Source organism: Lissotriton helveticus, chromosome 11 (genome assembly GCF_964261635.1).
Source record: "Lissotriton helveticus chromosome 11, aLisHel1.1, whole genome shotgun sequence".
NCBI lineage: Eukaryota > Metazoa > Chordata > Amphibia > Caudata > Salamandridae > Lissotriton > Lissotriton helveticus.
Window position 1 is genome coordinate 33,427,017 of NC_136072.1, and position 27,106 is coordinate 33,454,122.

The 27,106-nt window shown below is 44.8% G+C and overlaps 1 protein-coding gene across 1 annotated transcript in view; it reads left to right on the plus strand.

Annotated features, from left to right (window-relative positions):
* The window catches only part of LOC144792133 (uncharacterized), a 115,337-nt gene that overhangs the window by 64,642 nt on the left and 23,589 nt on the right, over positions 1-27,106 (plus strand). The window contains exons 5-7 of the mRNA XM_078667009.1: positions 2,532-4,040; positions 5,917-6,873; positions 15,520-16,473. Coding sequence (XP_078523135.1) covers positions 2,532-4,040; positions 5,917-6,873; positions 15,520-16,473 — 3,420 coding nt within the window. The remainder of the gene's footprint in view (positions 1-2,531; positions 4,041-5,916; positions 6,874-15,519; positions 16,474-27,106) is intronic.

Consider the following 27,106-nt stretch of genomic DNA (forward strand, 5'->3'; position numbering starts at 1 on the left):
TCCAACACAAATATATATGAAAACATTTACTTCTAGCTTAAACATAAAGATAATTGGTAGTAGTGTTTTTTCAGATACTTCAAATGTTTATTTCCACAGGCTCTATGTTATTTCACACCCTGAGTGTGGCAGCGCCTTAATATATTGCCTTCCCAAATATCTTAAGCCTCTATCTCGAGGCCATCAGTATTAGAGGGTAGCTCAGGAATCTTTACTTTCAGTTTTAGTTTGTAGTTTTGATCTTCTGTGTTTGAGCTGAACCACAGCCTATATGAAGATGGGGGCCTCTCTCCCGTGTAAACAAGCAATTTGGGGACATATTATCAAGGGATTTACCTCCTCTTTTTTGGCTTTAAAAGCCAAGAAAGAGGAGATAAAATTATCTCCCTATTACCTAGCTGTCACTAACACCAGTTAGCGACAGCTAGTAGGAGATAGCGACCATCTTGCGCCCCGCTTTGCATGTCAGAGATATTTATCACTAATGACATGCAAAGTGGGCGTGCCAAGATGTTAGCGACTGGAAACAGTCGCTAACATCGCTATCTCCTATTACCAACTTTTGGAGATATTCGCCCTGAGCAGTTCTTAGCCATGTTATCCAATGGGAGGAGGATAACATGGCTAAGAGCATTGGCTCGGTAATGCATGAATATCGCTGACTTTACAGCGATATTCATGCATTTCGGCAGATTTTTATCGCTTAGGAGATAAACCTTGATAATAGCAAGGCTCCTAAGCAACACGGCGATAAAATTATTGCCGCTAAGCCAAGATAGCGATAATTATCGCTAGTTGTTGGTAATATGCCCATTGGTTTCCTAGAGTCTCTCACTCTCATTAATTGTATTTGGTTATTTCTCTGTCCTGCATATGCTCAAAAATGATCTCATGCGCTGCCTCTCTGTTTTAATCTCACTTCTCCTAGGGCCAGATGTAATACCATTCCATTTTGCGAGTCACAAATTGAGATTTTTTGTGACTCACAATTTGAGACTCGCAAAACGTAATGTACTAATGTGTCTTAGACACATTTAGCGATTCCCAATGAGTTCGCAAATGAGCTGCCTCGTCACTATTCATGAGGCAGGTCGCAATTTGTGACCCATTTGGAATGGGCTGCAATCACTGGCATGGTGGCCCATTGGGGACAGCAGATCACCACATCTGTGTTTGTTTTTTAATGAAAGCAACACTTTCTTTTTCAAATGCAGCACGTTTTCCAGAAAGGAAATTGGGATGCATTTTAAAGGGAAAAAATGCAACGTTTTTATTTCACTTTTTAAGGGCAGGCATTGATCCGTGGGACCACAGCCAGCTTTTAAAACATTTTTGCGCTGCCAAACACCAAGGGATTTCCAATTGCAACTGGCTTACAACCCATTTAAAATTGGTGGTAACTGCGATAGTTGTGCGACCGCACTTGCAGTCACAAAACAATCGTACATCCCCCTGCGACTCGCTATTGGGAAGGGCCTCCCTATCGGGAAGGAACACCCTTGCCATGCCACTTCCTAATTGCGACTCGCAAACCCTATTTTGCGAGTTGGTAATAGATTACTGAGTCACAAAATATGGTTTGTACATGCTGCAACCCTTCTCTCTCTCTCTCTCTCTCTCTCTCTCTCTCTCTCTCTCCCTCTATTTTCTCTTTCAATAATTTTCTTTTTCGCCATAAGTATTTGTTACCATCCGTCTCAATCTCTGTCACACTTTGTCCCTCTTTATCTGTCTTATATTGTTTCACAGTTGCTCACTCTCAGTCACCCACTCTCAGCCTGTCTCATATCTCACCTCTCCCTCCCCCATCTTATAATTCAATTCAGTAGTGTCTTGGATTGACATATATCTTTACAAGAATTGCAAATTTGTTTATATGTAAGTCCTTGGGTTTGAGTGGTGCACCAGCTGACAGCCTATTTATCCTTTACAAGTCAGTGATAATGTAGTACAATTACTTCAAATTGTTCTTCTTGGATTCCTTGTATTAAGGACAGTGGAAGATATAAGATATAAAAAAGGATGGGCCAGATATACTATTTGCCTTAAGATTGAAAACAGTTTGAATCAATGTTTTAGGAGGAGGTACATTTGTACCATCTCAGACTTGGTTTGCAACTCGATACTGAATCACAGCTCGGGAGGGGAAAGTTCTATGTGTCCTAGCAATTCAATATATGATTCATCATTGTTTTGCAAGCAAAATCTGATTGCAAAGCAATGATAAATTGCTGACTCCTGAGTTCGGATGGTAAGTCATTTTCTGTATATTGACTTTGTTCTCATGCTGCTACAGTGTAAGTCAACCGGAACAGAGATCTGGGCACAAAAAGGCCAATTGAAGAGGGATTCTGCATCCACGGGTCATTGAGGGAGAGCATCAGTGTTACATAGCTGTCGAATAGTATGAGGTGTGCTATATGACGTTTTGCCAAGTCATGGTTTGCAATGAAGTTTGTTATTTTTCCTATTTTGTGTTTTTGAATTTTTCACATAACCATTTCATTATTATGCTTCTTTGTCAATTTCAGAGGCAAGCACTGAGCCAGCACTAACTAATCTTAACACAGTGCTATCATCTGTGGAAACAGGAGCATTGGTAGATTTCACACCTCTGACTGAGAAAGAAAATACACCACTGTCAGCGATGTGGGAGCATGAGACAAACAAAGGTACAGTCTCCATGCAGAATGTAACATCTGTATCTTCAGCTACGCCTGACAAACCAAGGTACTCAGCCGAAGAGTCATCGGACATCAGTGAAACACATTTAGCAATAACCCCTTCACAATATTTACTATTCACTCCTGGGGTCTTGGTAAATCGCGACACCTCATCATATTCAGAGCCTACGATTGCTCCCCCAACGACAGCAACATCTACCACAGCTGCTGAGGATGTTATTGAGAAAAGAGCCACATTTGCATCTGTGTATGATCTACTGACTCTTTCAACTATACTGCCCAATATAGCATCATCGTCATCAGCAGAGGTGACCAGGACACCATCAGAGGCTGCAGTTGCCATCACTGTGTCTTCTTTCTCTGCTGATACACCAATGTACATCTCAACAATGGAAATGTCACCCAGTTCAGATGCACATCCTGTCAGCCCCACCAAAGGGGGCTCTGCAACTATAGATGGAAAAGAGAACTATCCAACCATAGTCTCTACCTTAGTGCCAATGCCACATCCTCTCAGTCCCACCAAAGGGGGCTCTACATCTACAGATGAACTAGAGAAGTATCCAACCATAGACCCTATCTTAGTGCCAAAGCCACGTCATCTCAGCCCCACCAAAGTAGGCTTGGCGACTACAGATGGGGAAGAGAACTATCCAACAATAGTCTCTACCTTATCGCCAAAGCCACATCCTCTCAGACCCACCGAAAAGGAGTCTGCATCTACAGATGGAAAAGACAACTATCCAAACGTATTCTCTACCTTAATGTCAAAGCTACGTCCTCTCATCCCTACAAAAGTGAGCTCTGCATCCACAGATGGAAAAAAGAACTATCCAACCATAGTCCCTACCAAAGTGCCAAAGCAACGTCCTCTCAGCCGCACCAAATGGGGATCTGCATCTACATATCGCAAACAGAACTATCCAACCGTAGTCCCTACCTTAGGGCCAAAACCACGTCCTCTCAGCCCCACCAAAGGGGCCTCTGCATCTATAGATGGAAAAGAGAACTATCCAACCTCAGTCAGTACCTTAGCGCCAAAGCAACGTCCAACTTCACAAACGTCCTATTTGACTACACATTCTGGTATGAAAGAAGCGAATCTCTCCAAAGCCAAATATCAGAGCACATCTGTGGTACCCACCATGGCAATCTTAAAGGCAGTCCAAACATCTGGTGGAAGAATAGGTCTTTCAACTCCCATCCTCCAGAATCCCCAGGATTCAGTTTCAGTCAAACAAGAAGAAGACATTAATAAAAATAACTCTACATCGGAAGCAACATCTACAACCGCCTTCAACATCGATGGCAGAGCACAGATGAAGGAATCACTGAGCGCCATCAGTGGTGTTCCAGGTGAGTGTCTTCCACTCAGAAATTTGTTTTCTGAAGTGTGAACCCATTTTAAGGGATAAGTGCCTGATCCACAAAGCTTCAGGCTAAGTATAAATGTAATTAATTCTGAAAAACCTAATGCAAGATTACCTAAGCATGATTGACAAGGTCAGATATATACACAAAGCAAGCCATGATATAGGGCTGAGGTAGATTAACTTAGAAACCAAATTGTTCTGCTAAGGGTTGAGAGTTTTCAGTTTTCTTATTCACTGTGACTGAGCTAAGTTTAGAAATACAACCACTTTCTGCTGCACCCCCATGCTATAGTCTCTCCAACAGCACCCGCACTTGCTTTCAGCTAACCTTTTGATACTAAACAACCTCAAATAAAGTCAACATCTTTCTCTGCCCTTCCAAGCAAGACATCAGGGGCCATATGTATCAACACCCTCATTTGCGATTCTAAAATAGTGATTTTTTAGAAATCGCTATTTGAGAATTGCAAAAAGGGATGTATGTAAAAAATCGAAATTTTTTAGCGATTTCTTAATATTCCTTAATTGCGATTAGCAAATTGCGAAATCGCAATTAAGGAATACTTTCCCATTCATTTCTATGGGCCAGGAGGCCCATAGGAATGAACGGGAAGTTATCCTCAATTTGCGGTTCGCAATTTGAGAATCGCAAATTGAGAATAATTTCAAGGGTGCAGGGGTGTCATAAGGACACCCTGATGCACCCCTGAAATTTACATGTGTGCGCATATGGCGCACATACATGCCCTAAGGGCATGTATGTGTGCCACATGGCACCTTTACGAATGCCAAAAAGTGCATTTGTGAAAGAAATCACAAATTACCACCAACTTCAGTTGGTGGTAATTTGCGATTTCTTAATGAGAAATCGCACACCTTGGGTGCTTCATACATAGCATTATAAGGAATCGCAATTTGCGATTCCTTAAATGCTGGCGCAAAATTAAGGAATTGCAAATTTTGCGATTCCTTAATTTTGCGATGCGATTTTACTCATACATCGCGTTTTCCGAATTTTTTGTCGCAAACGTTGCTTTTTTGCGAATCACAGAGTTTGCGACTAAAAAAACGGATGATACATATGCCCCTAAGACAGTAAGGATGGAAGTTGAAGCTTGTGAAGGCATGCTTTAGGCTTGGTGAAACAGTGGCAGTTTTACTTGTAAGGTATCTGTTATACCTGCTGCTCAGCCAGAATGAGTGTACTGTGTGGAATGGTGGTGCATGGTGGTGCATAGAAATGTTGGGTGCCAGGCTCCTGGTTGGGATCTTCATTGAAGTTACTTAATAAACCATCTTATCTTAATCCACACCTCGGTAATGGACATTTTTCGATAAAACAGTATCCCATGTAAACATTCTGCTTCCCGGCATTGAACAGATGAGTGCATGGACTGGTAGATGGTTGTATTATCCTTATAGATTGAAATATATACATGCTCTTAACTTGAGGACATACTGTTGAAGAGTGCCAAAAAGTAACAACTAAGTTATATTTATTCAATAAGTTGAGAATCTAAAAACGTTATATTATAAATATTAACACTGCCTTATGCATATAACTGTCTTTTATGCCTTTAAAAATGATGAAATCCTTACTTTTCTATGCAACTTTCACAGGTCAAACTTCTTATAAAGGGTGGGTGAACTTATGGGGGTGGGAAAACTTATAGGGGGTGGGCGAACCCACCAAGTTTTTTAGAATACTTGTTAAGTGGAGCTTAGGTATGAGTTAACAAGAAGTGGGAATACTTTGTATAATAAGTCAGCGTGCTCCACTGTGAACAAAAAGTGTTTTGAATCTTTTTCAATTTTTGATTTATTTTTTCCTAACTCTTAATTTGGTTTGTTCTTTTTAGCCACTTCATCAGCAACACCTTTTGCATCTCTGAGCAATCTTAGCACTGTGATATCCCCTACAAGAAGAAGAGTATCGGGTAATCTAACAGTCAAGAACAGAAAAGCTAAAAACCAGAGATTGCAAGAGTGGAAAAATGCAAGAAAGAGAAGGACTGGCTACAAAAAATATGCATTATCTGCTTCTAATGTGCAGGCTGGAGAGCATGTTTCCTCACCTGCAGGATTTTCTCTGGCCACTGAAACACATTTATATTTGTATCCAATGAAAGCTGTAGCTGCTGCTCTAGGACTCCCAGTACACGAAGACTCTTCAGCAATCACATGGACTTCAAAGGAGGTGTCATCAACATCTGCAGAGGCCCCTCAAGGGATTCCTGAGAACAGTACAACTCATGAACATCTGTATGGGCAATCAGCACTTTCAACTAAACTGCCCAAAATAACATTGCAGTCTTTAACCATGGTAGCCATTGTAAACCCTGAACCTGCAGCTGCCACGACAGAGGCCTCTCCGACGACTCCTACACATGTGGACATCATTGTGGTGGAACCTTCATCTAGCTCTGCTTCACATTCTCCGATGCCCACCAAAGACACTTCTGAAGCTACTGATGAGAGAGAGAAATATTCCTCCCTAGTGCCATCTTTGGAGAAACAACAGACCATAGCTTTGCAAAAGTCAGATGCGGCACCTGATTTTATGAGTTGGCAAAGAGAAAATTCCACCACATCTGCAGATCAGACCATGACTGTGATGCCTTCCACGCCAACATTAACATCTGGAGTAAGTCGTTCAGCACAGGCTCTTCAGAGCCCTCCAGGTTCTTCGACAGTTACTCGTCCTGAGCCCGATGAAAATAACATTTCTACATCCTCAACAAATTCTATACTTGACTCCAACATCGGTCCTAAGGAACCGAAGAAGGCTCAGTTGACCACATTCAATAGTGCCACTGGTGAGTTTATAGTCAAGTAAATGTTTACTACCATTTGGGATAAATGTATAGAATATTTACCTGATTCAGAATGTTCTGCAGAGAGTTACTAACTGGGCCACTAGGATTGTGCATTAATAGAGGAAAAGATTATGCTTCAAGGTGGACTAGATTATACATCAAGAAGAGGCAAAATTTTCAGTCTTTATGTGACACGGTCTGTGACAGTGTTATCTCAAAACATTTTAGCCCACATTTATTTGACAGGAATTTTCACCACTATGCAAAAAATATAGGTTTCTTACGAAATACAAGTATGAGCATTAAAAGATCCAATTGAAATTGTTTTTCACCAGATAATACTGTCATAAGCTTGTGATAAAAGGTGTGCCACTTTTATTAAGCATATGCCAGTTATCTTCTACTGCTAGTCTTCAATTTGAGTTTTGGTTATGTCCACACTGCAGATCTCTAAAAGCACCTTTAATGTTTCACTAGTAGGCACTGTAAGATTCAATACGTAAGACCTTACAATGAGAACTAACATGGGCAACACTTTTCTGTACCTTGAGGTCCCTCTTAAAACATATATTTTAAGACCCTCGATGGTGAGGCTAAATGAATTTGCATGTACAATGAAGGTAGTAAGAAAAAGTAATTAATTCCTCCCTGTTTATGCAAGGATTTTGTTCATGCTCCAAAGAAAACTCTTTCCCTCCCCCTTAATTGTGGATAATATTCCTTCTGACGGATACTTCTACCTGCAGATTCATCTACTGTAGTATAATCAAAGGTGTTGGACTGGATCGAGAAACTTAATAAATGTTACATCGCCACAAGGGAGCACTGGGTTAATAACAACACCAGAAGTTAGGTCAGGTGACGTCAACAAAGCTATATAGCTCCTGGCACGACACAACAAAATCATTTCCCTTTTTTCCACACCTTTTGATGCAAATCCAGTGCTCACACTCTACTTTTGGTATTCCCAGAAGTTAGGATTTTGTCTTAAATTTGTGTTAAGACAGACTTAAGACAGACGTAAGACAACATCCTAACTTAAGTCAGTCTTAAGTCTGTTTTAAGACAAACTTAAGACAAATTCCTAACTTCTGTGAATACCAAAAGTAGTAAGTTTAGGATTTTGTCTTAAGTTAGTTCTGTGAATCGGCCCCATTGTCTCCACCTAGGCTCAGTGGCATTAAGCACTGCAGGGACTACAGGTGTCAGATGTCCATCACTAACCCCCCTTTTATCTGTCTTTGGTGCTTGGACTCTGGCCATGATTCCTGTCACTGTGACTCTTGCCTTTGTATGAATCCGGAGGCCATTAAGGAAAGAGCAAAAACTCTTCATGGCTCGCTCTTGCAAAAAGAAGACAAGCCGTCGTTGTCATCAAGACCCCGTTACAGGTCCACTTCTTCTTATTCAGAGACTAGGAAGAAGAAACAAAAGAAGCACAAGAAGTGATTGGGAAGAGGAACGGTCCCTTAAACCTGGTCTCCCACAGCAACTTCAATCTGCCTGCCTTGGTTAGTAGAACTAAGGCCCATGAACCATGCTCTAGGTGACTGCACACCTGCACCTGAGCTGGGCCCAGCCTTAGAGCAAATTATACCAACTCTCCTGTTGCCCTTCCAGCTGAATCCATCAGTGCCTGCTCCAAAGACATTGGAATTCCCAGCCTCATCTCCATCCTTCCTGAATTCCTGGTGCCCAAAACAGATCCTGCAGCATTTCTTAATGCAGTATTTGGTATTTTTGTCAGGGCGTTGCATCCATCAGGAGCGTCATCCAATTTAGGCCATCCTATGTTGATGTCTATTGCTCCGTATGGCGTAGACCAAAAGCCCATAATTCCAGCTTTTAGGCCACCGAACAACTACTCGATCCCATCACTGATGCCAGGGCTGCCACAGAAGCCACCAGTATCTCCTCCACCACCTACACCGGATATACGCTTGGAGACATCAGCACCTCCTCTAGCTACCTCTGCCCTCTCCCACCGAGCCTCGACATCAACTTAGGTCCGGAAGGGGAGCTCAAAGGATGAAGGAATAAAACTTCAGGGGAAGGATACATGCCATCGTTGGCCTCGATTTGATCCTTTGAAGTATTACCCTGGCAGAGATGATGCGGTGGACAATGCTTATGAAATTCCTGCATTGTCCTCTGCCAGTGGCCTGGACACTTCACTGGCAATAGCAATAGAGTTTCTGCTGGGCCAGCAACTGCTGAGGTCATGTCCCTCCATTCTGTGATCAGGAAGGCAGCAGATGTGTTCAATTTTCAGCTCCCTTCAGTTGAGGTGAAAACAAGTGTCTTCAATGAGGTTCTCTTCCTTGCTCAGAAAACCTCAGAACCCATATTACCCTTCAGCAATGTCTTACTGGCCCCGGACTTAGCAGCATTGAAATAACCATTGTCTGCTCCAGCAATCAACCAGCTACTGGCAAAGCGATACCGTCCAGGTCCTGAAAGTCTGTCCTTTCTCTCTACACACCCTTCATCAGAGAGTTAAGTTGTCCAAGCGTCTTGATACCTGAGGCAGTCCGAAGTAACATCCCCTGGGCGCTCTTGAAGCATCTACGCGGGTCTTCATCAGGACTGGGCGGTGGGGTAGGGGAGGGGAACATGGCAGCCTCCAAGAAGACCCAGCCGCTGGACCGGGATAGTGCAAGCCTTGCTGCCGTTCCGGACTTTTTCAATTTGGATCCTCCGGGACCAGATCACTTATGAATACTACATAAGGTATTAAATCACGAATAAGTGGACACATTGAATCAAATGGATGAAAATCCCTATGCTTTACAGGTTTTGAAAGTATATGAGAAACTCTCATAATGAGAGTCTTACAAAAAGAATTTGCTTCCCATAACCTCCAAAGGATAGCCCGGCTGGGTCTTGGAGCTGATCAGCCGCCAAAGACACCTGTAAATACTCTTGACTCCTGGCCAGCTGACCCTGGAGCACCGGATGCCTCCTCTTCGGATGAGGATAGAGAGGAATGTGTGCTGTCGGATCTAATGTCTGCTCCTGATCCTTTGAACGATTATGTCATACCAACTCTCTCCCCTCCACCACATCTCCCAACAGATTCTCGTCCGGAGGATATTGGAGGATTTCATAATTTGACGTTTTTATATGATTTTAAGGAAGACACTAGGAAATTGGTGCGCTCTATACCAATTATGGATCATATATGGCAGGAAGGTATAAAAACTATGAAGACCCCATCATCCATACAACTGGTGCTATCCAGTATTGAGAAGAAGTATAGGGCTCTGGAGGACTCTCCATCTTGCCTCATTGGTCATTTCTCAAGCGGCTCAAAGATGTTCCAAAAACCCTGCTACCCCTATCACCATTCCTCCTGATAAGGAGGGATGCAGGATGGACATTTTAGGGAAACCTTTCTCTTCTATGGTAGCAGTTACGATCAGGACAGCAAATGCATTAGCTATTATCAGCCTCTACGACCACCAGATGTGGTCAGACATGGCAGGCTTAATGAACCTTATACCTGAGGAGGAGAGACAGGAGGCACGGAACATACTTTTAAAAGGGGATCGTGCAGCTTCGGAAACCATTAACTGGCTTTAGAGAACTGGTGGGAGCTGTTGTGCTCAGACGACAAGCATGGCTGAAGGCAACCACCTTTAGACCCAAGGTGCAGATGAAAGTCTTGGATATGGCTTTCAATGGTGAATCCCTATTCAGAAAGCACATTGATGAGACATTATTGGCGATCAAAACTGACACGGACACCGTGAAGTCATTGGGCACATTGCAATATAGAAAGGTGTCTTTTAGAGGGGCTAGAGGACAAGGCCTTGCCCCTTACAAAGGAGGTTATCAGAGTATCAGCAATACCAATCACAAAACTCGCAGTCCTAGAATCCTCCATCTTACCATCCGTCATCTACGGCTGGTGACCCACACGGGAGCCCGAAAACAAATGCCTCAAGAAAGTTGTGACTGAAATAGGAAGCAATGATCACACGTGGGTACCAACTTCCCTTCCCTTTAAACCTGTGGGTGTGTAGGTGTCCAGCTATGTCCACCAGTGGTGTAAAATAAAAACAGATCTCTGCGTGTTGGACCTTGTCATCTTTGGTTACACTCTCAAATTTACTAACATTTTGAGCTAGGTTTGCTTAAAAAAAGTACGAAAAACCGACAGAAAAATGTTTATTTGGAATAGCGAACAGGGGTTGGGTTGGAAAATTGTCACAAAGTGATGCAAAATGCTTTGCATTACTTTTTGTCAAGAGGGTGTATCTTGGCTGGTAAACTGGCGCTCCCTTGCAATCACCCATGTATTTGACGCTGTCAGAAGAACCCCATTTGGAGGGCCCCCGGGTAAGCAGGTGGTAATGGGCCTAACCAAGGGGGTTGAGGCCTTTTTCTTATGTCATCCTAGGGCCCACCCTAGTATGGATCCCGCTCAAATGGGTCAAGCAGCTCCTTTACCTGACTCTCAGTTAGGTAGTGTTGCACAAGCTGTCAAGGCTCCCTCGGAGTGAAGTGTTGATAACAGATTAGTGAAGATGACTCATGTTGGACTTGGACCTTTTGGCAGGTTCACCCCTAAACTTTTTGCTTTTAAATGTGACCTGATGTTAGTTGTTTTTGACTTCTGCGCACTTTAGCACTGTGTCCCAGTGTAAAGTACGTGCGCAGTCTGAGTGCGTGTGGTGGGATTCCAAATCTTGATATCATTTCTGACAAGAAAGGTCTTTTCCCTCCATGAAAAAACCTGTGGCAAGAAAAGAGTCCATGTGAATGATCTACAAAAGGATTCAGTTTATATTCCTTTACCCAAGGCATGAGGTGAGAGAATGCTAAATTTGCTGTACCTTTTCGTCTAAAACCCTCAAGGACAGAGAGGGAAGGTTGTTGCTGTGGCTTCAGACCATTAAACACCAGGTGCCTTTTTTAGGGGAGGAGAGTGAGAGATCCTCCACATCGCATAAGAGGGCCAGAACCCCCGAGACAGTCCTGGTGAGTGGGGCTTTATTTTTTTTCCTATGGAGGGTGCCTCCCCCTGCTAGAGGGAAAACCCAAAGATTCTGGTGAGCAGGGCAGGGAGAAGAGCAGCAGCCTGTATGGAGGCGGGGCTCCCGTGACCACGGTGAGAGCGACTTGTATGGCTGCAGGGTCAGAAGTGGCATCAGTAGGGGCCCCGAGAGCCCCGAGGAGACAGAGCCTGCAGCAGCCTGAAGGAGCCCGGTGAGTAGGGCTCCATTGGTTATTATTGTAAAGGGGGGCATCGGGACATGACCCCCTCCTGCCAATACTTACTGCAACACAGCGGCAAAGTTCAAATCCTCATTTTGAGTTCCAGAGCGGGACTGCAACGTTGGGGGCAAGGGTTTTCAGGAGTCCCCCGAGTGGGGCTCCCACACTGGTGCCTGTGCTGATTGTTTTTGAGGGCATATTCACTCAAGTCCCAGAGTGGGACTTGGGGCCATTTGATATTTAAGAGTCCCCGAGTGAGGCTCAGGATGCACGCTGGTGCCCGTACTCATTTCCCCAGCTGCCCAGCAATTAGTGGGCAGCTGCCACGTTTAGGCCTGACCTTTGCCTTAGCTGCCTAGGCAGCGCGCCCTTACTATTGTGGACATAGGGCGTAGGTGCCCTGTGAGAGGCCAATTGGCCTGGGGACAATTTTCCTGTGTGGTGCCCCCGCCTGGGGCACACTATGTTTATGATGGTCAATGCCTAATGTGATTTTTGCGTAATGTATGTATGCACCCTGTGTTAGACCTCTGAGTGTGTTTTATGATTAGGAGGTTGTTTTGTCTAGTATGGTTTATACTAGTCAGTTCATGTTTCCCTGCGTGATCTATGCCCAGGGTGATTAGTATTGCGTAGTGTGATCCTACCTTTTACTGGATGTGTTCTACAATTAGTATTTTGTGCTTCAGTTATTCTGTGTTCTACATCTGCTATTTCTACTAAGTGCTGATTCTGACAGTGGCCCACGTGGCCCTGTCATGTGTAAATAATCCCCTGTAAATACTGCTCAGTTCCAATTGGCACAGTGTATATGTGTGATTATGATCTAATGAGTTTATGGTAACATAAAGGCTATTTTTATATATAACAACAAAAAACAACTAGGTGGGTGAGGGCCTTAGGGAAAAAGTTTAAAGACCAAACATAGATACATTCCCTGTATACTAAATGACAAACACGTAGGTATCGAAGGGTCAACAAAACAGAGGGACTCAATGATGCTGTAGAGACCTATCAACTAAAAAAACAATAAACTAAAGGAAAGTGGAGACTAACAATCCTAAGCTACCCTCAACTAGGTGAGGATACCCATCAGTCACCACTCGGTACGGCCCTTCATCATTTGGGACTCCTCAGGGACCTGCTTACATACGGACTAGAGGTAATATATGAGGATAAGTTGGAAAATCCTTCATAAACCAAATAGCCCGTAGTGCGGTCCTTGAACAATGATTTAGTAGAGTTATTCTAGTGGGTGATGGGATTGCAGTGCGTGTGTGTAGTGAAAAATGTGTAATAAAATTGGGTGGTGGAGCAACTAATACGTTATTCTTGTTAATGCCCGATCCTCCAGTATTAAAAACAGAACAGCATAGGGCAGTTTGAAACAAATACCTGCCTAGAAAAAAATAGGTAGACATGTTTCAGCAGAGATGGAACAGATAGTTCATTGGCCGATACTAAATACGGGCCAAGAGTCTATTACTCCTCCCCTCTTGGCATTCAAGAGAGGCCCCAATCTGAGAGACCAGACAGTGCATACAAGACCCAGAACTAAGACACCAAGAGCTCTTGGTACCATTTGGAATCTTTCACCAGTTCAAGAACATCATCCATGTGGTTCCTGTTCAGCTTGTTCGCAAACTAAAAAGACACTGGAGATTGATATTGGGACCTCCAGACCATGGTTACAGAAAAAATGTACAAACAACGAGAAACTGATTTACTTAATCGTGTGTCCATGCCAGCTGAAATACGTAGGGGGTGAGCAGGGGTTATCTTTGGAGTGTAACTCCCTTGCCCTAACTAGAGTGGTGGTCTCTGCCTGGCTTTGGGGCAAGCCTTAGCTAACCAGAGATCCCATTTCTAACACTGGAAGTCAGCGGTGAGGATTAGGACTTTTGTTTGCGCAATACCACAGCGTCAACTGGTTGCACTACAAACTCTGCATTTTAGATAATCACATGTTTGGAGATTATTGTTTTTGAGTTTTATTTTATTGTTTCTCCTAAGAGTGTCATTTTTAGATTGTGTACTCGTGCTTCAGCTCAGACAGTTAGGTCCCCTGTGTTGCACGTGTACCTGAGCGTCCTGCCAAAATGGAGTCTGCTTTTAATTTCTGTGGTCTGTTTAGATACAGTATGTATGAGTTGGTAGAGTTCTGTGAAGAGAGAGACATAGCAGTGAGTGTGTCAGACACCCAGTCCAAACTTAGGGACAACCCAATCCAATGGCAGAAGGATGACTGGGAATGTGAGGGCAGTGAGAAGGAGAGGGCCCGGGATGCTATGCATCCCTCGGTTTGGTTGTAGCAGCTGTTTTTGATCACAGCCAGAGATATGGACCTCCTGCCTCAGCACATCGAGTGGCCATACAAGCCTCACTGTCCTGTTACGCTGGCCTCAGGGTGCCTCTCCCACAGCTCCTCCTTCCACACAGGATCGCTGCACCTACTTGCACATGGGTGATGGCCCGATCAATGCAACAGTTCCTTGGCACACTGCGGCCTCTCCTGGCATACATGGTCACCAACTTCCACAACACTGCATTCAGGTGACGGCCCGATTAATGTGGCACCTTTCTAAAGGTGGCATTTACAAAATTATAACTTAAAATACAAATTTACTATTAAAGAGGGTTTTAAATTACAATTTCTCAGACACCAAACACAAAATGTTTACCTGTTCCCAATCAAATCGTAGCACGTATTGATTGTTATAAGGCAACCCAATGTTATCCTATGGGAGAGGTAGGCCTTACAGTAGTGAAAAACAGTTTTAAAGGTTTTTCACCAATAGGACACGTGAAACTTAAAATAACATATCCACCCTTTTAAATGCAATGCACCCTGCCCTATACGCTATCTGGGGCCTACCTTAAGGGGGACTTATATTCAATAAAAAGAGAGTATAAAGCTTGGCAAGGGGGTTATATTGCTAAGTCGAATTGACAGTTTAAAACTACATTCAAGCTCCAATGACAGACCAGGACTGCTACTTAAGTGGGTGGTACAATAAGTGCTGTAGCCCCATTAGTAGCATTTAATTTGAAGGCCTTGGGCACTACTCTACACAGGCACAGGCACTTGAACCCTAGAGCAAACAAAAATATTTCAGGAAAAAGTGCAGGGTAAAGATGATATGTTTTGGGGAATACCACCCTAGGGCTGACAGGTTCAAAGAAAAAAAGTTGAACCCTTAATTTACTATGCAACCTTTACCTATCAAGCTTTTTAAAGGGGAGGGGCTGGGTGAACCCTCCATGCTCTCTTTTTAACAAGCTTGTAAAGTGGATCTTAGTTATGGTTTAACAAAAGGTGGACATGTTTTGCAAAATATAAATAATTCAACTGTTTTGTCTGCTGTAAACAAAATGTTTTTTGATTGTTTGCACTTTTTAACTTCTATTTTGGTTTGTTCTTTTTAGTCACTTCAGCTGCTACAACTGTGTCAGCTCCAAGCAATCTTAGCAGTGTGTTATCTCCTACAACAAGAGCATTGGAAGATCTAACAGTCAAGCCTAAAAAAGATAAAACAATTAAAGAGTCTATTTGGAAATTTACTAGTAAGAGAAGGAAAGGCTACAAAATTAATAAATCAACTGCTTCTTATTCCCTAGCTGGCGAATATTTTTCCTTAACTGTAGAATCATCTCTGGCCACTGGATCAGATGTAGATTTGTATCCAACAGAAGATGTACCTGCTGCTCCAGAACTCCCAGAACATGAGGAGTCTTCAGCATTCATATCGACTTCAAAGGAGGTGTCTCCAACATCTGCAGAAGACACTCAAGGTCTTCCTGACAACAGCAGCACATCTGCAAAGATGGATGGGCAACCAACCCTTTCAACTGGACTGCAGAGTAGAACACTGCAGTCTTCAACAGTGACAACCATTTCAAATGCTGGACCTGCAGCTGCAACAATAGAGACCTCCTCTTTGACTTCCCAACACATGGACATCACTGTAGAAGAATCTATAACTATCTCTGCTGCACGGTCTCTGGTGCCTGTCACAGAACCCCCTACATCTACTGATGGCCAGGAGAACTATTCCTCCCTAGTGCCATCCTTGGAGAAAGAACGGACCATAGCTTTGCAAACGCCACGCGCGACTCCTGATGTTATGAGTTGGCAAGGAGATAATTCCACCAAATCTACAGATCAGAGCATAACCACGATGTCTACCATGCCAACATCAACATCAGGAGTAAGTCCTTCAGCACAGTCTCTCCAGACTCCTCTAGATTCATTGACAGGCATCCGTCCCGCACCCACTGTAAATAAAGCCTCAACATTCACAGCACATTCTATAATTAGTACCAACTTCGATCTCAAGATACCGAAGAAGAATCTATTGAGCGCCATCAGTGTTGCCGCAGGTGAGTTTATTGCCCTCAGGTACATGCTTACTGCCATTTAGTGCAACTTTGGAGAATAGTTACCTGATTCAGAATGTTCCTTTAGGAAAGTTATAATCAGGGCCACAGGAATTGTGCAGCTACAAAGGAAAGGATTATGCATCAGGGTTGACTAGATCGTGCATCAGGAAAAGGCAAACTATACTATCTTTATGCAGCCCATTCTGAGACAGTTTTATCGCAATACATTTTTCTTATATTGATACAAATGGAATTCCAACACTGCATAAAATATATAGGTTTCTTAGGAAATAAAAGTATGAGCCTTAACCAGATCCAATTGAAAATGTTAGTCACCAAATCATGCTGTTTTCATAATCTTTCAATAAAAGGTGTTCCTCTTTTATTAGGCATATGCCAATTATCTTTTAGATCTGGTCTTCAGTTTCCATTTTAGTCTGTGTCCACATTAGAGACCTCTAGAGGCATCTTTAGTATCTAACTGGTAGACACTCTGAGGTTCAATACATAAGGCCTTAAAATGAGAAGAAATACTGACAAAATGTTTCTATACCCTGAGTGCCCTCCTAAAATATTATCTGTTCCAAGCACCTTGACATGGAATGAATTTGCATGCACAATGAAGTAAGGAGGAATTACTAATTATTTCCACCATGTTTCTTTTATATTTAACCATGTGTGATTAGCTTTCATGGTGTATATAAAAGTCATTTGCACTCCATTAATTGAGCACAAGAAAACTGGCGGGGCAATAGTTTAACCTCAGTAGCACAAACTTAATATGTGAATACAACAAATTAAGACTACCTAAACCAGTATCCTCCCGCGACACCCCTGACCTACCTATTGTTACTGCTTAATCCATAGAGGAGCCGAGCAGTCCACCCTATCAGTACTAGTGCACTGCAAGCGACCACCATCTAACAAATGTGCAATCGAGGTAACCCAGATATCCCTGAGATGTTACCCAGGGGTCACTTCTTTCAAATGATCTTCTATAAGATCATGTAATTTAGGGAAATTAGTCACAGACTCAGGCCCAGTTTTCTTCCCTATGCCAACATAAGGCATCATTACGGCATCAGAACTCTGACCTAAATTAATATTCTGATGCTCTTGGACATCCTTTAAGGTAAGCCAGTCACTAGAACTTGAGAATCTTTCAACACAAATTAGCCAACCATGAATCTGAATGCATGAGCAGCACAATTGCAGAAGGAGTTAACTGGAGGACAAATCAATCCAAGCCCACTGCATAAAATCAAGCAAATCACATTGGAAGCAATTGCTAGCTCGAATGGAGAACACCCTTTGCAATCTCTCACCGGTATAATACATTTGAAATAGTATTTAAAGTGAAACAATATATGCTTGTAATTGAAAGCTATATTTTTAATTTGCCTGCAAATATACATCCCCTACATATCAGAAAGGGAGAATTTTCACATCGCATCCAAGCGTGCTCTGTTATTGCGACTGCTATCTTCAGTGCAAACTATGGCAGTTTTATACAGCACTGGGATACTTCTCCCTCAATGTTCATTCCACTTGCTCTCTCTAGAAGGTCCAGTGTGGTGTTTGTGCCAAAAATCTAGGTATTAGGATGCTTAGCTCATGCTTTACTCTAAAATATATTAAAATATCTAGACACATTTATCCTCCTCCGCTTCTCCTTAAAGCAGTCTAAAGTTAGCAAGTGGTCCCTTTCAATCTGTTCGTCCATCCTCTAGGTATTTGGTTTCTGCATAGGTTTATGACAACTGGACTCCAGTGTTATCTGTGCCCCAGGTAGGTTTGTACATGGTAGCGATGATGAGTATGCTCTGCTGAACCCATGTCTGTATGCTAATTTCCTTACCAGCTCTTTATTACCCTACTTGATAGAGGAACATTCCCCAGTGTGGTCCTGCTGTATCCAACGGGTGAGCTAGAGCTCTTTCCAATTGCATGTGTGAACCCCATGGTTGACTCACAAACTAATGTGAAGCATGCTTTCCCTGTGCAATTAAATAGTAGACATGGAGGTCTGGTTCCCATAATTCAATTTGGCCATGGGGGTACCAGAGTTTCCCACTTCACCCAGGTTGGCCTCTTGTCCAAATTAATTTAGTATGCCAAGACCTTACAATCAAATGTTATGAAAGGTAAGGGTCTTTATGATGCTCATTTTTCAGGGATTCAACAGAAGTACATTGAGGGCCCCCATAGGACTCTTTGGCAGACACCAAGGGGCATATTTACCAATCTTTCACGCAGAGCAACGCAGCAAGCCACCCTGCTGCACTGCGCTGCATGAAAGATAAAGAGCAAGAATGTGCTGTATTTAATATTGTATGGTGCATTCCTGTCCTTTCCTAGCACTGGCACACTTTTGGCTTTCCTAGCGCCAATGCATGCACCCTTGTGTCATGTTGTATGGGTGCTTGCGTTATAAGCAGACTTGTTTTTGTGCATAAAAGCAATCCTGAGAGGCATTTTCCTCTTTTTATGTGTGCTACAGTACATGTAGAAAGAGGAAAAAACAAGGAGGAATAAAGATATTTCTCCTCGTAATGCCTCGCTAGGGGAAGCATAGCATTTTGATGCATATCCACGTCTACCAATAATGGTGAATCTGGTAAGACACCAAAGTCCATAGATGGATGTGTGGGAACACCCACATTTCACCCATGTAAAGCTTCCCTGGGGCACAGTAATGCAAGGCTGAGATTTGCGCTGCCTTGCGCTACTCTAGATTTAGCAAGGCATGCAGGGCCATGCAAGGTGGTCTTGTGTGGCTTGATAAATCTCACTTTGGTTTTGCATCATCCTTGCACCCCCTCGCGTGGTGGCAGGGTGACATAAAATCTTGTTATTTCTCTTCCAGGGGATCCTCATCAATAGTCATAAGCACTGAATATTCCCGCCCATGTGCAGGGACCCCGGAAACAATATAAAAATATATATGGAAATCACATATATCTCGCTCCCCATATATGTATATACATATATCATTTTTTCTCACACCAATGCAGACCCAAAACTGAGGCTAAACAATGTAATTATCCACACATAAAACTATTAGCAAGCATATAAAAGACACATTAGGTCATATAGCACTTGAACTCTGTGTTTTAATAAGCAAAACACTCATAAACTGTGAAAATTGCTAATAAATAGACATTGTTAGCCTACAGGCTGCATTGAAAAGCAATAGCATAGAAAATGAAAGCATTTTCAACAAAAACTGGCACAGTGCCTTTAAGGCAGCCATGACCCCTGGCCTCCCATCATGCCTCAGGGGTGACAGTTAGGTCAGTTGTTCTTTCCGGCTCCTTCTGTCAGGACCCTGGTTTAACAGCTCCCACTTTTTTTTACTTTCTGTCAAAAATCCTTTGTGATTTTCTTCAATTTTTGCTTTCACATGACAGTTTTTGGCCTTAGAGTGTTAGTGCTGCCTTTTTTGAGTTTCAAAAAGTATAATTTTTATCAAAATGCCTTCTATTTTTGACACCTGCCCTTCCTGTGGGAAGAAGAAGGCAAGGACTGATACACATCCTTTGTGTATCCTCTGTCTCCCTGAGACTTTGTCTAGGAGAACTCTCAAAGATAGAGAGAGAATAATGATTCATGGTCTCTCTGAGAGAGGTAGGTCTCCTAAGAGGTAGAAAAGGCGAAGGACGCGATCGACGTCGAGAGGAGTCCCGACTTGTTCACCTTAGGCGTCGGGATCGGCGTCGAAGATTCCGTCGACGAAGACGAGTCACCTTCCCTCGACGGCGAAGACTTCAGCGTCGAGAACCAAGGTACCTCCGCTGCCATCAAGGTGGCGATGCGCAGCATTGAGGGAGAGGTCTCCGTTGTTGCACAGGAGCTCAACATCGAGACAGCCGTCATCCAAGCCACATCACCAGTCTTCGACGTCGAAGCTTCATCCGTCTATGCCTAGTCATCGGCGTTCAACGTCGAGGCAACCTCCGTCGGCGTCCAGTCATCGACACTCGACGTCGAGGCACACTCCGTCGTCGCCCCATCACCGGCGTGCGACGTCGATGCATTCTCAGTCGATGCCACATCATCGACGCTCGACTTCGAGACATTCTCCGTCGATGCCCCAGCATTGCCGCTCAGGCACATCATCGCCACTTGACGTCGAGAGACTCTCCGTCGACGTTGGCTCACACGGGACATTCAACGGCGAAAAGGCGGTTCACCGAAAAACTACCGCAAAAGGATCGGAAGGACTTTGAAGAGATTCTCTTGGAGGGCAGCCAGGTCTCCAATTAAATAATCGGTGCAGCTGCAGACGGAGCTACTCTATTAGCGCACGGCTATGCACACAGAGTATGTGCAAGGAGATCTTCCTGGCTCCGTCTGACGGCCCTTAAACCGGAGGCTCAGTCCCGCATCATGAACTTGTCCTTCTCTGGTACATCGTTGTTTGGGGCAAGTACCGACGAAGAGATGCAGCAAATGAAGACAGAGTTGGACACTCTTAAAGCCGTAGGGCTTGAGAAGAAGAAAGAGTTTAGAAAAAGGTTTTGCAACTACAATAAGGGCTCTTCCAAGCAGAGGGTTCAAACCCCTCAGTGGCAGAAGGGTCAGGACCAACAGGGGCACAGAAGTCTCAGTTCAGAGCCAAGCGCAATTCTAGAGGCGGTAGAAATCAGCGCCAGGGCAACAATTTCAACAAGGCCCAACCCAAATAATGAGTCCTTCCTTCCCCCAGCGCCGTTGTCCACTCCAGTGGGGGGAAGCATCGTGCATAATATGACAGAGTGGCAGGCCATTACAAAAGACCGCTGGGTGTTGACTACACTTCAGAATGGATACTGTCTTCATTTCCAATGTCTGCCTCCACCCGTTCCTCGAATGCCAACATCAAGTCATCAGCTACATCTTTTGAAAAAGGAGGTGGCTATACTTCTCGAAAAGTCAGCTATCGAGAGGGTGCCAATCTCTTAGAGAGGGAAAGGAGTGTATTCACGATACTTTCTGGTCAGAAAAAAGGGCCAAAAGGCAGAATACGGATCCATTCTGGACTTGAGAACACTCAACCTGTATATCAAAAAGGAAAGGTTTTGCATGTTGGCGCTTCATCAAATATATCCACATCTCAGGAGGGGAGATTGGATGTGTTCACTGGACCTGCAAGATGCCTATTTCCATATCCCAATAAATCTCAATCACAGAAGATTTATTCTGTTCTGGGTGGGAACCTCCCACTACCAGTTCAAGGTCCTTCCGTTCGGGTTAAAGTCAGCACCCCGGGTGTTCACGAAGTGTGTCGCAGTGGTAGCGGCCGCACTACGCCGCAGGGGTGTCTTCGTGTACCCATACCTGGACGACTGGCTGTTGAAAGGTCCTTCCCCATACAGTGTAAGAAATCAGTTCCTGGCCTGCATCGACCTCTGCCACAGGTTGGGGCTGCATGCCAATGTCAACAAGTCAATCTCACAGCCTACGCAGAAGATTCACTTCCTAGGGGCTCTGCTAGACTCCGAGGTAGAAAAAGTGTTTCCTTCGAAGGAGAGACAGTGTTCCATAGCTCAGAAGTGACGTCTGGTACTTCAAAGCAAGGTCCAGAAAGTGCGAAGAATTGCCTCCCTGCTAGGGTCGATGGCGTACTGCATTTTACTGGTCCCGAATGCAAGATTTCTCTGTCAGAAACAGCTCGAGACTCCATTCCGTGGTGGACAAAACTGCAGAATATGGAGGTTGGAGTCCGGTTCCATTAACCTCCTCCTACACAAACGTTGATCACGGATGCTTCCTTACAAGGCTGGGGAGCACACACGGGTCATCTCCAGATGCAAGGGCTGTGGTCTTCCAAAGAGCGCACTTACCACATCAACATGTTGGAGTTGAGGGTAGTCCACCTAGCCCTCAAAGCGTTCCTATCCTCGATTCAAACATCATCAGTGTTAGTACAGACGGACAACACCACCACAATGTACTACTTGAACAAGCAGGGAGGAACGCGCTCACGGACTCTTTCATTGGAAGCCCAACGCATCTGACATTGGCTTCTGGCTCGCAAGTTGACAGTCACAGCAGTCCACCTCCCAGGAGAACAGAATGTGAGGGGGGACGCTCTGAGCCGGCATTTTGAAGACAGAGAAGACTGGGTTCTCAACGACGAGGTAGTCGAGGGCATATTCCAGTCTTGGGGTCGTCCCACCATAGACCTCTTCGCAGACGAAGAAAACACCAAATGTTGAGACTTCGCCTCAAGATTTTACCGGCCAGGAATGAAAGCGAATGCCCTTTTGATAGACTGGTCAGGGGAATTTGTGTACGCCTTGCCACCCCTTCCGCTGATCCCAAAGGTGGTGAGCAAGCTGACACACGTGTGCACAACGATGATCCTCATTGCCCCCAACTGGCCGAGGCAATGGTGGTACACGGACCTGTTTCATCTGTCACTGTCCTCTCACAAGAGGCTGCCATGCAGGCCGGATCTATTATCCAAAATGAACGGGAGGATTCATCATCCCAACCTTATGTCACTGAGCTTGGCAGCATGGTCATACAATACGGCCATCTAGGACTGCCGCAGGACTGCATGTCCATCTTGAAAGAAGCGAGACGTCCTTCCACAAGACATTCCTATGCATGTAAATGGAAGCGCTTCTATATGTGGTGCATGCAGAACGATCATCTCCTATCAGGGGTCAGAAGGATGTTATTCTTCCTTAGTTACTATATCTGGCTAAAGCAGGGTTGAAGTTTAATTCTATTAAGGTGCATTTGGCTGCTATACCAGCTTATAGGCGATCACCTTCACAACCTTCTTTTTCCAGTTGCCAGCTGTAAAGGGCTTCCTGCAGGGGTTGAAAAATGTTTACCCTCCAGTGCGCCCTCGGTCTCCCCCCTGGGAGCTGAACCTGGTGCTATCAAAATTAATGGCCCCCCCTTTTGAACCCATTCACAAAGCAACTTTGCAGCATATTTCCGGGAAGGCTGCTATTTTGGTAGCAATCACGTCAGCTTGTAGGGTGAGCTAAATTCAAGCTCTTTGTTCCAAAGAGCCCCATACTCCTATACCCACCTCTTCCCCACCTCTGGTTAGATCTCGCCAACTCTGCTCCCCCCTCATCTATTCTGTCTATCAGCGCCAGGAAGCTTCGGTGTCAGCGCGCTTTACAAAACGCACTTAACATAACATATACTGTGTTCCATTTGAATAGAGTAGTACTGAGGACACATCCTTCCTTTCTACCTAAGGTGGTGTCAGATTTTCATGTAAACCAAACCATCGCTCTACCCACCTTTTTTCCCGATCCCTCTACTCCAGCTGAGAGGGCCTTGCATTCTTTGGACCATGAAAAGGTTTGAAAGTTTTATCTGGATAGGTCCAAAGCTATACGTAAGTCTGATCAACTATTTGTCAACTATGGTTCGATCAGACCAGGTTATGCAGCCTCAAAACGTTCTATTTCAAGATAAATAGTTTCATGTATCAAGTTTGCCTACCAATTGGTGCAGAAGACTCTAGGGTTTCCTCCCAAGGCACATTCCACGAGAGGGAAAGCAGCTACTACAGCTTTTCTCCATGATGTGCCCATGTCTAAGATTTGTAAGGCGGCGACTTGGAGGTCCGTCCATACATTTACCAGACTTTACTGTCTTGATTCGGACACGAGAGCAGATACCCAAGTAGTAATGATTCTAGGGCTACAGCCAGATCCTTAAGCCTCATTTCCACCTCCTGCCCAGCTCAGTCTGCTTTTCACCTCGTTCATGGCTATGGAACATTCTGCCCAGAGCCACAGGCCTCGACAAGCTGTCCAGCCTCTGCTCAGCAGGGGACGTTGATCCCACTGCTCCAAGGAGAAGTTCAAGATGTTGACACTGGCACAAGTCTGGTCTGTTCTCGACTCTGGAGACTGGATTATAGTGCTGGACTTGCAGGACGATTATTTTCACATCCCTGTCCTGTCAGCCTAACAGCATTACCTGCGGTTCACGGTAGGCCATGAGCACTTCCAGTTTACCGTGCTCCCCTTTGGCCTTACCAGTACCCCTTGGGTGTTCACGAAAGTGATGGCGGTGGTCGCCGCTCATCTGCGCAGATCAGAGGTTCCAGTCTTCTCCTATCTCTACGACTGGCTGTTGAAGGTGGGCTCGCCCCAGGCTGTCGTCTTCTACCTCCAGACTACGGCCGGCCTCTTGCATTCGCTGGGGTTCACCATCAATGTGCCAAAGTCACACCTGATCCCCTCTCAGAAGCTCCATTTCATTGGAGTGGTTATGGACACAGCGCAGTTTCAGGCCTATCCTCCTGAGCAGCGAGTCCGGGATATTCGAGCTATGGTTCCGATCTTTCAGCCTCTATCCTCGTTTTCGGTTAGAATTACCATGAGGCTACTGGGCCTCATGGCCTCCTACATCCTGCTGGTGGACAATGCAAGGTGGCATATGTGGGCACTGCAATGGATCCTTAAGTTCCAGTAGCCACAGCATCAGGGGAATCTTTCAGCTTGCGTCCAGATCTCGAGGGCACTGCACGCCAGTTGCAGTGGTGGCAAATGGACCAGGATTGGGTCAACGGCAGATCCCTTTCCTTCCCCAACCAGAGTTCACAGAGCTAAGAAATGCATCACTGCTGGAGTGGGGGAGCCACATGGGAGAGGAGGAGGCCTCTGGTCTCGGGCGGAGTCCGCGCTCCATATCAACCTTTTTGGAGTTTCTGGCGATTTGTCTTGCACTAAAAGCATTCTTTCCCTCTGTCCGGGGAAGAGTGGTGCAGGTGTTCACGGACAACACCACCTCCATGTGGTACTGCAACAAACAGGGTGTGGTGTGGTCGTGGACCCTATGTCAAAATGTTTCCCCGCCTTTGGACATGGCTGGTACATCAGGGCATATCTCTGGTGGTTCAAAACCTTGCAGGTTCTCTGAACACCAGGGCAGACGAACTCAGCTGCAGGTGCATGAAGGATCATGGTGGTGCAATGTCTCTTTCAGCAGTGGGGAGAGCCTTGGTTAGATCTATTCGCTACCGAAGAGAACGCACAATGTCAGCAGTTCTGCACGTTGGAATTTCCAAGGCTGCACTCGCTAGGTGATGCTTTTCGTCATGAGCGGAGTTACAGTCTTCTATACTCCTTTCTGCCTTTACCACTTCTGCCCTGAGTGCTGAAGAAGATCAAGTTCGAACGGGCCCAAGCCATTCTTGTGGCTCCAGATTTGGCGAGAAGAGTCTGGTATCTCGAGCTGTTACACATGACCATCGATCCTCTGATCAGACCGCCTCTTCTGGATGATCATCTGTCGCAGCAGCAGGGGACGGTGCTCCACCCGAACCTATCCAGCCTCCACCTCCTTGCGTGAAGATTGAGCGGCGACAGTTGACAGCTTTCTACTTGCCTCCTGGAGTCTGTAATGTTATCTTGGCAGACAGGCTTCCCTCCACTAAAACGGTATACGCCTGTAGATGGAACAAATTTGTGGCATGGTGCACAGCAAAGTCTGGGGATCTCCTTTCTGCCCCCCCTTTCAGAGGTTCTCCATTCTTTCTTTTGCCCAGCAGGGCTCTGCTCTGAGCACTCTCAAAGGCTATCTTTCAGCCATTTCGACCTTCCTTCGGCTGCCTGATCAGCCTTCTCTTTTCAAGTCCCCTTTTGTGAATCACTTCCTTAAGGGTATTACTCATTTGTTTCCTCCAACTCCTTTTGTGATGCCCCGTGGGACTTGAACCTGGTTCTTACTTATTTGATGTGTGCTACTGTCAAGCCGTTACATAACTGTCCTCTTTGACTTTTAACCCTTAAAACTGCCTTCCTGGCTGCCATCATCTCTGCTGGCAGGATAAGTGAGCTACAGGCCCTTTCTTCTAATCCTGCTTTTTTGGCTGTTCATCCGGAAAAGGTTGTCCTCCGCACTAGGCCTTCTTTCCTTCCTAAAGTGGTTAACTCTTTCCATATAGGACATACCATCATTTTGCCCACCTTCTTTCCACCCCCACATCCGTCTAAAGAGGAAGAGAAGTTCCACCATCTGGATCCAGGAAGTGCACTTTCCTTCTGTCTGGATCGCACAAAACAGTTCCGGGTGGATGACCAGCTCTTTGTCGGTTATGTGGGCACCAAGAAAGGTTGGGACGTGCAAAAACAAACCATCTCCTGATGGTTCATTTGTTTGCTTCAAAGTGGCTATTCCATAGCGAAAACGGAACCTCCAGTTGGGTTACGTGCCAATTCCACCACGGCGACGGCAGCCACTACTCCTTTTGGACGTGGAGTCCCCCTTCTTGACATCTGCCAGGCAGATACGTGGGCTTCTCTGCACATGTTTCCCAAACACTATTGCCTGGACATCTAAGTGTGGAGGGACAGCTTCTTCAGCCATTCAATTCTCCAGGAAATCTTGGTGTAAACTTGGTTCGCATACCCAACACCGAGGTTGGTATTGCTGAGGTATCTATTCTAAGGTGAGGAATCCATAACTAACTGTCTCTTTCAGATGAACAAGTTACTTACCTTTGGTAACGATCTTCCTGTAAAGACATAGGTTAGTTATGGATTCCTCACTGCCCCACCCATCCTACCCGTTCTTCGAATTGATTTCTAGGGTAAGGGACTTCCCTTTCAGGGATCTAGTTTTGGTGCACCAGTCTTTCAGTGTCTTGCATGGCTTTGTGCTTCTGCCT